Source organism: Oryzias melastigma, linkage group LG9 (genome assembly GCF_002922805.2).
Source record: "Oryzias melastigma strain HK-1 linkage group LG9, ASM292280v2, whole genome shotgun sequence".
Classification (NCBI taxonomy): domain Eukaryota; kingdom Metazoa; phylum Chordata; class Actinopteri; order Beloniformes; family Adrianichthyidae; genus Oryzias; species Oryzias melastigma.
In genome coordinates this window covers 24,408,924-24,421,526 of record NC_050520.1, presented here as the reverse complement: position 1 = coordinate 24,421,526, position 12,603 = coordinate 24,408,924, and the positions used below count along the sequence as shown (strand labels likewise).

The window sequence follows — 12,603 nt, the reverse complement described above, 5'->3', positions numbered from 1 at the left end:
AATTAAATGTGTTATCCCTGCCCTTAGAAGCTTCTTCTACGTAAGGAAAAACTCCTAAAAAACTGATCCTTGGGGGAAAAAAGAAGAAATCTCAAGGATGTCCACATGAAGGAGAGATCTTTCTCCAGGATGGACATGCGATGCACCAGGACTGTTAAATAAGAATTAGCTTCTATAGTAATAATAAAAATAATAACAGACTCCTTTTCATATTATGTATCTTCTTTCTGTTTTTATTTTCCTATAAAATCATGATTAATCATCTTAAATTTGATATATCTATGCATATTTTCCTTTGTCCTCTTTGTTCTGTTTTGATTGCTTAAAATAGAACAATTCTGATTATCAGCTGGAACTCTTAGATCTGACTGTACATCACACTGCTATAGCTAAATCTTACTGGTTTGATCCTTTTTTATTACTGGTATGTTTCACTAATTTAGCTGAATCTTGAGTATAAAGTAATTAATTCATCCTGCAGCTCTGCCAGATTGGTGTGCCACAAGCAGATCAGAAGAATTTAGCTCCAGCAGACATGTAAAAAAGCAGCAGCACTTTAAAATCGATTTATTTAACAACAGGTGGTCATTGGGGAACAGAAGTGAAGTACTCAGCTCTCCTATTTTCACAGGAGTTTTTTAAAGGAGCTACAAAGACTTATTTTTTTTTTTTGGAAGACCAGACTAAAGTATGAAACAGTTGTCCAGCATGCCGACAATGAAGTCTCAAATTAGCCTCTCTAAATCTTATTTTGTCTGTCAATATGTTACTTTCGAAATGCTGGGAACATTTTTTTTATTATTTTTTGGCCAAGTGTTTATTTAGATAAGATGAGCTTGCAGCCATAGCTGTGTCTTCTAGTGTTTTTAAGAATCGCCCACAGGAACTGTTCACATTTTGACTACATTGTTCATTGGACTTTGCAGCTGCATTATCAGTCTGTGTTTTACCTGGGAAAAGAAGGAAGACTCCACAATTTGGGGCAGACTTAAAAAATACTGGTCTAGTCTTATTTGAGTGGAATCTCCAAAAATCTATTAGAAAATTAGAATTTGCTCTTTACTTTCAAAAGAATAGATTTAGGAGATTTTATTTCAGCTGGGTATGTGATCAACCTTAACACTGTTAGAGTGTTCTAAAGTTCTAAAGTTCTTTAGAGAATTTACTTTTTTGTGCAAATTTATCATTTAAAATATCCATATGAATTGAAAAAAAAACATCTTATAGATTCAAAGTTTTAAAAGTTGTAAGGATGCAGTGAAGGCTTGAAACTGCTTCTATAAGATGCTCCAAAGAGACAAACTTCTGGAATGAACTGTGCTCCAGATAAAGACAAATGTCATTGGGACAGGTCATTAATCTAAAATGAATTTTTGAAAAGAGAACAAAGTGTCAATGATAGTCATGTAAATGTTATCTGTTATCATAGTGATAGTGAACAATCATTTTAAAAGGACAAAAAGAGTGTGGAAAAGCGTTTTCACGTTGTTCTGGTATCTTTGGCCTAAACATTGGAGGAAGTTGAAGTGCTGTTTGTGATGTGATGTTTTGGTTCTTCTTGTCTTGTGTCCTTGACGTGAAGGAGCAGATGAGTGGTGAAAGAGGAGACTAGCTGACGCAGGCACCAACATGTCTGGCAGCTACTTGAATTATGAAATTTTTGTTGTGTTGTTTACAACAAAAGTAGTGGCACACCTGTTCATGTTCACTATTGTTAACACTGAATTTGGCAGATAATTCAAATTAAGTTGGTGTCAATGCTTGTCAAAGTATTACTGATTTGCACAAAAGTGTTTATTACTTGTTGCACAAAATACAAGTGGTTAATTATGGTTGTGTTTAAACTAACAAATGAATGTGGATATATCTTCCCAAAAAGTATGTTTTTTTCTATATAATTTGAGTGATTAGAGAGGATTTTTACTAATTATTGCAGTATCGCGATATCATGAATATTGTGAGCCATGTATTGTATCGTATTGAGTGATTCCCAGCCCTATTTGGTTACATTCTAAAAGTAATTATTGTTTTAAAAAAACAATTAAAACACTTATTTGTACCTTATTTTCTTGATTAAAAGCTGAGCATTTCACTGGAAAACAAAGAAAACAGAAATGCAATGACACCCCTTAGAAACCAAAGTTACTAAACAGTTCAAAGTGGCTTAAACTAAGGTTCAACTTTAGAAATTAACATTTTCTTTATACTTGTTCAGACATGTCACTCTTAAAAAAAAATAGTCAGATGAATAAAAATAATGTAATGCTTCTAAAATTAGTGTCTACCAAAAACAGAAATAATGTGTGATTTTAATCAAAATTAATTAAATAAAAATATACTCCTCGTATACCTTAAGATGTTGGTTCAGGAACAAAATCCAAACTGCATTTTAATGTATTGGGTGCTTTGAAATAATGAAAAAAAAAGATTTTGTCATCTGTCCTAATTCTACTGGAACCATTAAAAAAGATCAGGTTGCATTTTCTCTGTTAGCAAAACTCAGTATCATATTTCTCGTCTCCAGGGACCAATAAGAACATTTCCCAACCCCACGTTTTCTAAAAGGCAGTGAGAACAGTAGACGGGCACAGTCAAACCGGCCGGTGCAAAGATGCGCAGATGACGCAGGTTCAGGAGGATCTCTTCCATCTCCATCTAACTCTCCAGCTGCTCTCAAACAGGATGGTGGAAGCCAGAAGTCTGCTTTACGCAACTTTTTTCTTTTCATGTTTTCTTTTATCCAAAGCCCATGACGCGAGCGACGCAGGACTGTTGTGCGTCAGGTCAGCTGCGGTCGACGGACAGACGAGCGTCACTTTCGTGCGCCAGTGGAGCTCGGGTGCGCGCTCCGTCTACCTCACCAGGTGGTCCCAACACTCCACATTGCTGGGGTGTGAAATCCACTCCGACCCAAGCGTGGTGGAGAGTTACCGCGCTCTGTGTAAACCACTGAAGGCTCAAGATCGAGAGGTTCTCAAGCGGTTTGACATTCGTGCAGTACTGGCTCCAGACGCACCGTGCGTACTGGCTCCCCAAAAGTTTTCTGCACCGGGAAGAGGAGAGAAAACTCGGCGGAAGCGCTCCTGGCTGTTTCCTGGAACGCTGTGGTGTGGCACTGGCAGCAGAGCGCATGGATACCATAATTTAGGTGAGGAGGATTAATTTATTAATAATCTGAGGCATCCAGACACTCTTCATCTGCGCTGTCTATGATGCACTCTCGGAAATACCTAAAGGAAAAATGGTTCATGGAGCTATGTCACTTCAATGGAATGCACCTTCAGCCGAAGGCTACAAGCACTACAGCTAAAAGAAGTGACATTTTTCATATGATCTTAACACTAACTTTGCAGTTCTTTTTTAAATTTCAAGTTTTAAATGTTCAGCTGTTTCAAATGCAATGGCTCTTATACACCTTTTCTTTAACTAAATTAGCAACATTTTGGCCTATAGACAAAAAAATCCCCAAAGAATTATTGCAAACATCTTATAAAAACCTCTTAATTGAATCTGAAATTATAAAAATAAATTATTACAATAAAATGCACTAATGGAAACTTCTGAGTCACTAAAAAGTAAAGTTTGTATTTGCTTGATTGCACCAGCATTTTCAAGGCTTTTTACTAACTCCTGAAGAAAACATTTGAAGGAAACCACAAGAGGGCCAATGTTTTTTTTTTTATTGAGGAAAACAGAACAAAAATACAACAATGTAAAAATACGTGAACACAACACAATTCTAAATATGATTCAATTCTATAATTCTGGAATATCCAGAGAGGTGGAGGTTGAAAGGAGAGGAATGATGGTCATCTACAACAAAACAGTACCTGTGTGTGAATGGGAGGAATTCACTTGGAGCAGTGAGGTTACAGAGAGCAGAGGGAAAGAAGATGAAGTTCTCTTTAGGATGGAGAGAGTCAGAAATGAGTCCATCAGAGGAACACCTCATGTTAGATGTTTGGTGATAAAAGCAGGGAAGCAGAGTAAGAGGGTTTAAGTTATTTTTATTACAGACTCAATGTCAATTTTGTTACAAGAAACCCAAAACAAATAAAATACTTAAGAATATACAAATAGAAGCATTCATGATAATACAAGTTTAAAAACCAATAAAAACGACATAAAATTACTAAGTATCATAAACCTAAAAAAACTAACAAATTTAGGACTGGGATCTAAAATGTTTGAACACATTCATAGGAAAAACAGTGATTAAAAGGTTGCTAATGTCGGAGCTATCCGGAAAGAGGAATACAAATAGAAGGATTTTGGATTTACTGAGGGAAAATATGAAGGTGGATGGTGTGAGCGAGGAGGATGAAAAAATAGAAATAAAGAGTTGGAGGAATCATTTTGACAATCCCTAAAAGAACACTCAAAAAAGACAAAAGATTATCTGTGTGAGTTTTCCTAAAAAAAAAAAAAGAAAAAAATCCAGGAAATTAGTCATTTAAATATTAAACTCACAGGAAATACAACAAGTATTTTATCTCTTTTTACTAAATACTTTCTTGGTCTCTAAATATGTATGAAGTCATTTTGTGTGTTACTGGGACCAAAGGGTTACATTTCTTTTCACTCAACGTGGTTACCTTCTCCGGAGCCCCTAAAGGGACATAAGAAAAAAAAAATTAAGGTAAAAAAAGGTCAATCACTATCTTGTGCGGACCATTTAGTAATTGTTTTTTTTTTTTAATTTAATTTTTTTCTTCCTGGTGTCCCTATAGGGGCTCCGTAACCTTGAAATATGTAATTATTTAAAAATATTTTGTGTTAACAGCTTGTGCATTGTTTTGTACCTTTGTTTGACACGCTACACTACACCTGCACAGCTTTCTTTACAGCTCTTTGTTCATTTTTCTGAAATTTGAATGCAGCGCTTTATTGCTGCCAAAACAGTTTTAATGCAAAACATTTGTTTTGGTCTTTATGAATCACTGGTAGTCAAGAATAAAACTTCCCTCATGTATTACGCAGAGAATCTCCCTCCAAAAATATTTTATACAATTTGAATATCACTTTTCTAACATCAAAGATGTTTTCTTTTCTTCTTTTTTTTAAGAGTCGCCTTTTGTGTCTGGCGCCTGGAGCTGGTCATTCGAGCTTAAAGAGGGCTTGGCTCCTTCACATCTCATATACCCACACATCCACGTTTTGCTTTATATACGCAGGCATGTTTGAGCGCGCAGATGTATGTTGCCGTGAGCACGACCACTGTCAGCACAGCATCCCTGCGCTCACTGTGAGCTACGGAGTCTTCAACCACCACCTCTTCTCTGTCTCTCACTGTGACTGCGACCACAGGTGAGCCTCAGAATGCACCCGCAGAAAGGATCGGAGGTATTCAATCTCCTCCAGGGAAACTCCTGCAAGCCGTAATTCAAACACGGCTCAGGCTGACACGGACAGATCTGACTGAAGGGTTTTAAGTGTTACTGATTTAAAACCGCACACTGCAGTGAAAAGAAAAAAAATCACTATGGAATGCTGGTGTAAGCTTCAGTTTGTATGCCAACAATTTTAAGTAGATAAAAGAAGAAAAAACTTGAAGTTATGCAGTAAATCTTAGATAGTTGACACATTTAAACTCCAAGCACATCAGAATTATTGGTTTATTTATTTTGCATGTGCTTGGTTTCTGTCTTTCCAGGTTCCGGCAGTGCTTGAGGCGTATGAATGACAGCATCTCCAGAATGGTTGGCTACACTTTCTTTAACGTCCTGCAGATTCCCTGCTTTGAGCTCCAGCACGTGAAGAGGTGCACAGAGATGTACTGGTGGGGAATGTAAGTAGAGAAAAGTGCAGATACAGTAAAGCTGAAGTTCTGAAGAAAAGGAACATCTGTGCTGACATGCTTTAAAAGTTTGTACTGTTCACTGAGAATAAGCTGCTTAGGGTAAAACTTCACTCCAGTTAAGTCGGTTTGCCGCTCATGTTATTCGGCTATATTAAACAAAATGATTAAAACTGTTTTTTTTTAAGATTTTGATAGTAAATTTGCTTATAAAAATTTTAATTAGATAACCTGCTTTTTAAAAATCTACAATAACAGTTGTATTGTTCTATTTTTGTGTCCATAACTACTAAAAAACTATAGTGCAGGACTATCTAATGCCCTGGATCTTAAAAGCAATTCTGACACAATGGTCACTGCATTTTTTTTCTAAACGTGATATGATGTCATCGATTTCACGATGGGATAATCTAATCAATATGAACATTTTACTACGGCTGTGTCCGAATTCCTTCACTACTCACGATATAGCGCGTTCACTATTTTGTAGTGCTGTCTGAATCCACAACTGAGTGCACTAGAAATTTCCCAGAAGTCTTTGCAAAATACTAGCATGCATCTGTTCACTACATTGGCAAATATAGACCACAATGCATTGTGGTCAAATATTTTTTGTGAAAAAAACATCTTTAAATGTAATTTTTTTAAATAATCATCCATATTTATATCATGTGGAGTCACAAATTGTCGTAATAATTGATTAGATTTTCACTTTGTGATTTTTGTGTCGTAATATCCACCATTTAGAAAAAAAATAAAGAAAAGTAGTGAGCATGGTGTCTGAATTCCTTTGACAATCCAGGTCACTAGATAGTTCCGCACTAAAAAGTTTTTAGTAGTTAGTCATTAGGGTGGGAATTCAGACATAGCCATTGTCTGTTTATGACTCCGCTGTGTTCTGATGATGAAAATGTGGATAGTTTGTTAAAAAGTTAGGCTTAAAAAAATTTTTTTGCAAAAATTGTTCACACGCAATGCATTCTGGGAAATTTTTTAGTGCACTTTATTTTGGGATTGTAAATTCAGAAAGCTCTACAAAATGGTGAACCCACTATACAGTACACGATATAGTGAGTAGTGAAGGAATTCAGACATATTCATAGTTTCTGCCAAGCTGCTGTTAATTTATTCGAAATTCGCCTTTGAGTTGTTCAACCCATTTTGCTCCCTGCTGTTTAGAGTATTGAGCCTATTTTCTTGCTAACACATATTTTGTAATGCATTTCTTCGTTTGCTCCTAATTCATAACAATTTGAATATATAAATACACAGAAATGCAGTTTTAAGCTTAATTTTCTTTATAAATGTCCTCCATCATCAGATAAAAGGCTACAAGAAGACTTAAAAACACCAAAAACATTGTTTTCATTGGAGCGGATTTTTAAGATTGTTCATACAAATTTTATAGAATTCTAAAGATATTCATAAAATCCATTATCACAGAAATAGTTGAGTAACAGGAGCAATTTAACAACTAAACTAGCTTGTTAGTTAACTTGTTAGTGAGGTGACCATGAGGAATTATTTCAGTTACTTAAGCAGTAACTAATATATATTATATTAGGCCTTTTCCTGTTGTATTTTTGTGTAAACAACCTTGTGTGTTCACAATTGTGTCGTGAAATTAAACTATCTTTTTAAAAAATAAAAGACCTTAAAATTAAATTTGCAGATTTGCTCATAGTAAGAATGTTTTGAGTTAATTTAAATGCTTGGAAAAGATCACAACTTTTATCATACATGGAAATAAAGAGGAAGTTTTTCCTATATAACTGTTTGAAATAAAAAAAAGTGCATTACACATGAAATTGAATGGCATTTTCTCCTTTACTTCTTGATTATAACATGCATTTTCCTTTATTAGGTGCAAAAGAGCCAGGGAAGCGCCATACGCTGTCTTTAAAAATACCCATCCTTTCGACAGCTCTGAAAGTCATCACAAACACGTACATACTGCCATAACAACCAGTGAGGAGCAGCATTTGACTAAAGCTAAAAGCGTTGATTCTCAGAGGACGTCATCTAAGGGAAAACCTGAATGTGAGTCTCGAGACCCCCCGAGAGGAGACACCTTCCACCGCCGGAGGAAAACAGGGAAAGCATGCAGGAGGCAGAAGAATCTTGAAGAGGAATCATCCTTACAAGCATCCACAGAGTCTCCCACCTTTTCTATGCCAACAACAACATCTGAAAGGAGCACACAGACAATAAAGAAAGAAAGACGAGCAAAGAAGAAGAGTCGGAGAAAAGACTTGAGTGGCCTCGCATCAAAAAGCCACTCCAACCTGAATGCATCCCTTATAACATCTTCAGCTGTTACTCCTTCAACTCAGCAACAGAAGTTTGATGAAAACTCAACAATCACACTCAAAAACACAACCGAGTCCCTCAAACGTCAGAAAAAGAATCAGAAGCCATGTCAGTGTCAATCCAACAAAACTGTTACCTTTCAGCGACAATGTAAAATATGTTCGAATCAGGAAAACAAATCTAAAACAAATGATCTACCAGCAAAATTGAACAAAAATGTTTCTGCAACTGAGCAGAAAGAACATAAAACCAGGATTCTGATAAACACAGCAGAGACTCCCTCTCAGAAGACTCCATCCTCTCACTTGGCTCATGTGACTCATGGATTGCTGATCTCCACAAAGTTCGGGACAACTCCTTCTACTGATGAAAATGACACACGACGAGAGCGGCTCAGTCCCCATCTGAGGTGGAGCCACACAAGTCAAGAACTGTTGGAGAGATTTAAAGACGCTGAGAAAAGTGTGGAAGAAAACAACGTGCTTCAGAAAGGTGAGTCAGTGTGCTTGGATCCGGGTTTTAATCTGATTTATCATAAAAAAGACACAAACAATGATAACTAATTATGTCCAAAATGTACACTTTATTTCTCCTGATGGTATGCAAAATTGATAAACTAAGAACATTGAGTAAGTAGCAATTTATTTTTGTACTATTGATCTAGACTTGGCTAAATAATTTATCTTTAATTCTTGTTATTTTTTAATGTCTAGCTGTAACTTTTGTAAAAGACAAAATAAACTAACTTTTGCACATACAAAGTAAATAAAGATCAAATTAAAAATATGCAAGGAAAAACTTAAACTCACAAAAACCAAATTCACAGTTGAGCAACAACACGAATATTTAAAATTTATACTTCCTTTAATTCAACAAAAGAAATAATCTTTTAAATAAATGAGTGTAAAATTGAATCTTTCTCCTAAACACTCAGATATTTTTCTCTAATGGAGTTTTGACTTTATTCTCAAAAATATTGTCATTTTTAACTCTACAATCCAGATTTTTTTCCTAAAGTTTTTTTATTGTTTCATTGTGTATTTTATTATAGTATTCATTTCTCATCAGTATATCTATGCAAAATGGTTGTCTTTCCTGTTAAGTCCTAAGCTAAATACATAAATAAATACTCAGAAACACAGTTATAATCTTAATTGTCTTTATATGTCCTCCGTCATGAGAAAAAATGCCACAAGAATGTGTTAAAAACACAATTTTCATTGGAGTGGGTCTTTAATTTTTGAGATCCATCAGCCACTTTTTGACCATAAGCCACATACTCTCCCTTGGTAAAGCTCCTGGCTTCAGATTCTTTATTTCTTGACTGTAAATAAGTAATTATCTGATTCTTAAGAGTATAATAATATCTTCACATGTTTTAAAGCCTATGATTACAAGTTAAATATTCAAGAATATATTCCCCTAAGCAGTTATTTATGTTTCCACCTGGACTAAAGAAAGAAAGACCTTCACGTCTCAGGAAAAAAATCTTATAGTAACCTTGTTCATAAATTGTAATGGATCAAAGGTAATTATAATGTGAGCCAAATGGCTGCAAGGTTTGCAAACAGTCAAGATTATTCGTCTTTTATTAAAAAATAATTCAACAGGGTGCTTATTTTTTATATTGCTTAAAGGGACTGACTAGGTAAATTGAGGTTAGTTGAACAAAATTTGGGCTGTTATGTTTTTGCCTTCTATGATAAAAAAAAAGTAGAGTAAAAACTTTCGTAGAAGTTTGCTGTTAATCTCTATTAACCACTATGGCTAAATCATTCAAAGAGCTATCTTTTGCAAAATGATTACTAAAACACATAACCAAAGAACTTTAAAGGTGGCTATACTCCATTTGTTCTATAATCATTTGTCTTAGTTTATCTAAAATACATGCATATGTTTCATAGTCAATGTGTAGTTTTTGCCAAAAAGACAAAAATACTTCAACAGTAACAGGAAATTATTTTACAATTTGCATCCTAGGTGATGGAGAAGGCAGAAACTTTGAAGCAGCTCACCAATATTTTGTCTCTTAGTGTCCAAGGACATTTTTTAATCATGGAAATTCACTGGTTCACCGGACTGCCAGGTTGCAAAAATGCAAACTGTTTAAACTAACAGAAAAAGATGAAAAACAAATAAATAAATAACATACCTCATTGCTAAAAATGTACTAAAAAAAATGCCACTTTTCATGTTTTTTTGTTTTTGTTTTTTTGTTTCTCCAGAAAATGACCTCAAGTGCCAAATCCTCAAGCATCTGGATGATTGTAAATTTAAAATTTCTCCACTTCAGGAGAAATATAGTCTGCATAACACGGACATCAAGACTGTTTACCACTGCGACTGTACCAGCAGGTAAGATCTTAACTTTGACTTGCTTCACTTTCACTCTATAAACATATTTATGCCAACGTTCTAACAAAAATATGCAGCAAAAACATTTTGCCCCAGTTTATAACTAAAAAAATCACCTATTTGTTCTGCTTGGAAGTAAGCACATTTCTTACAATTAGTGTTTTTCTTATCATGACTTGTTAAAAATTCCTGTCTGGCTACCAAACAGCTTCTCTGTAGTTGACTTTTTATCTTATTTCCTAAAATTAGAACATTATAATTTATTCAAGATTACAGCTAATCTAATCTCTACTTTTTTCTTCAATTTTACAGTTTGGCTGCACAGATCAAAAGCTTCAAACCGCCCAGTTATCTGTCATCTCTCTTGGTGGATTTTGTTTCTCCTCGATGCTTTATTCTGCCAAAGCAGAACAAATGCCCTCATGAAGAAAGGTATTCTCGTCTGACTCACTTGTTCATAGGAAATCTGTTCAGGAATTAAAAAAATATTTTAACTTCACAGCAGATCATATATTTCTGCTTTCTCGTTCTGATTGTTTTGCATCTTGTTTTCAGATGTTCTGGAGGCTTCACAGAAGCCTCTGACCTACTTGAAGCTCTTAAGAAGGCGGAAGAAAAAGGCGCCGCTGAAATGGGGTTTTCAGCCAATAAAAGAAGAAGAAAGATTCCTGTTCGTCTTTACAAGCGATGTCTGAGACTACAAAAGGAGTTTGATGATATGTCAAAGCTCAGATGATTTATGACTCCACCACTGTCTACTGCTGTTATGAATTTAGAATTAAACTGGATTTGAGATTTGGGTGAAAGGAGTTGCATCAAATAATTCAAGACCCTTTTCTTTCTTTTCTTTTGTCTTCTCCCCTCAGTAGAATCAGTTTCCTCCATCTAACCCTGTCTTCTGCATCCTCCACTCTAACACCAGCTACCTTCATATCTTTGTTCACTGCATCCGTAAACCTCCTCTTTGGTCTTCCTCAAAGCCTCTTTCCTGCAGCTCTAGACTCAGCATCCTTCTACCAATATAATCACTGTCTCTCCTCTGAACATCTCAATCTGGACTCTCTGGCTTTATCTCCAAAACCTCTAACATGTGCTGTCCCTCTGATGGACTCATTCCTGTTCTATCCATCCTGCTCTGTCCCAAAGTGAGTCTCTTCATCTTCATCTCTGCTACCTCCAGCTCTGCTTCCTGAATAATCATCAGAGCCACTGTCTCTAACCTGAACAAAATGGCTGGTCTCATCAAAGTTTTGTACATCTTTCCTTTCATTTGAGCTGAATCCAAGCCTGCTCTCACTTTTTCAACTCCATTACTCTGGACTTACCATTACCGGTACTTTTACTTAAAATCCTCCACCTTCTTTATCTCCTCTCTCTATAACCTCACTCTTCCACTTAGATCCCTCTATCATTCACATACATGTACTCAGTCACATACCATTCCTCTCCTTTCCAGGGCAAACCTCCACCTCACTTGCTTCTCCTCCACCTGTTTCCTGCTCTTGCTACAAATCAAATCACAATATCGTCTACAAACATCAGTCCAAAATTCAAATCAAATAATTCAATATTTAATATCAAGAATTATGAACACCTAAAAACATGATAGGCATTAGTTTCCATGTTAGCCTAATGAAGATAGTTGCTTGTTTTGGGTTGAATTACTAAAAATACATACCTTTTTTATTTTCCTGAGATGCCCTCTGCATACAGCAAATACAAGAAAAAAGGCTTGAAGTCCATCTCTAATTATCTTTTGCTCTATTGTAAAAGTGTTCCCAGTGTTCTTGTAATTATAATTATGCAATTAAAAGCTAAAATGAAAAAAAAAAAAAGTTGTTTTATAGAACATAATTTCTGCAGAGCTGCAGTGGTTCATTAGAAATTTGCCTCTGAGTTGTGGGCGGGACTGTTGCTGCAAAGTGAGCCTGCACTCATTTCCCATCATCACTTTGATTGCACTCTCTCCCACTAACTTACTGCACTTCACAACCCAACCTAATATTAGCGGTGCAACTCTGTACAGAGCTGTACAGTTCTGAGACAGATCCCAGCACTGAGAAGGAAAACAAAGACACACGTGGATGTATTTGTCTGCAAGTGGATGGATCAGAACAGAGCAATTGTAGCACCTATGTCAC

General features: G+C 35.7%; 1 protein-coding gene across 1 annotated transcript; it reads left to right on the top strand.

Moving 5' to 3' along the window:
* The first annotated feature begins 2,561 nt into the window (after nt 1-2,561).
* On the top strand, nt 2,562-11,268 carry LOC112148339 (group 3 secretory phospholipase A2). The gene is made up of 7 exons (XM_024275399.2): nt 2,562-3,148; nt 5,175-5,307; nt 5,654-5,788; nt 7,662-8,599; nt 10,333-10,462; nt 10,775-10,894; nt 11,018-11,268. Exons 1-7 carry the CDS (start codon nt 2,620-2,622, stop codon nt 11,196-11,198), a joined length of 2,166 nt encoding a protein of 721 aa, XP_024131167.1. The 5' UTR covers nt 2,562-2,619; the 3' UTR covers nt 11,199-11,268.
* Nucleotides 11,269-12,603: the final 1,335 nt, after the last annotated feature.

What these genes read in the sequence shown, in the direction of transcription:
- LOC112148339 (XM_024275399.2), top strand. Translation starts at nt 2,620, where the DNA reads ATGACGCAGGTTCAGGAGGATCTCTTCCATCTCCATCTAACTCTCCAG. An exon ending in GCATGGATACCATAATTTAG is followed by an intron (nt 3,149 to 5,174) that starts GTGAGGAGGATT and finishes TTATATACGCAG; the next exon opens with GCATGTTTGAGCGCGCAGAT. An exon ending in CACTGTGACTGCGACCACAG is followed by an intron (nt 5,308 to 5,653) that starts GTGAGCCTCAGA and finishes CTGTCTTTCCAG; the next exon opens with GTTCCGGCAGTGCTTGAGGC.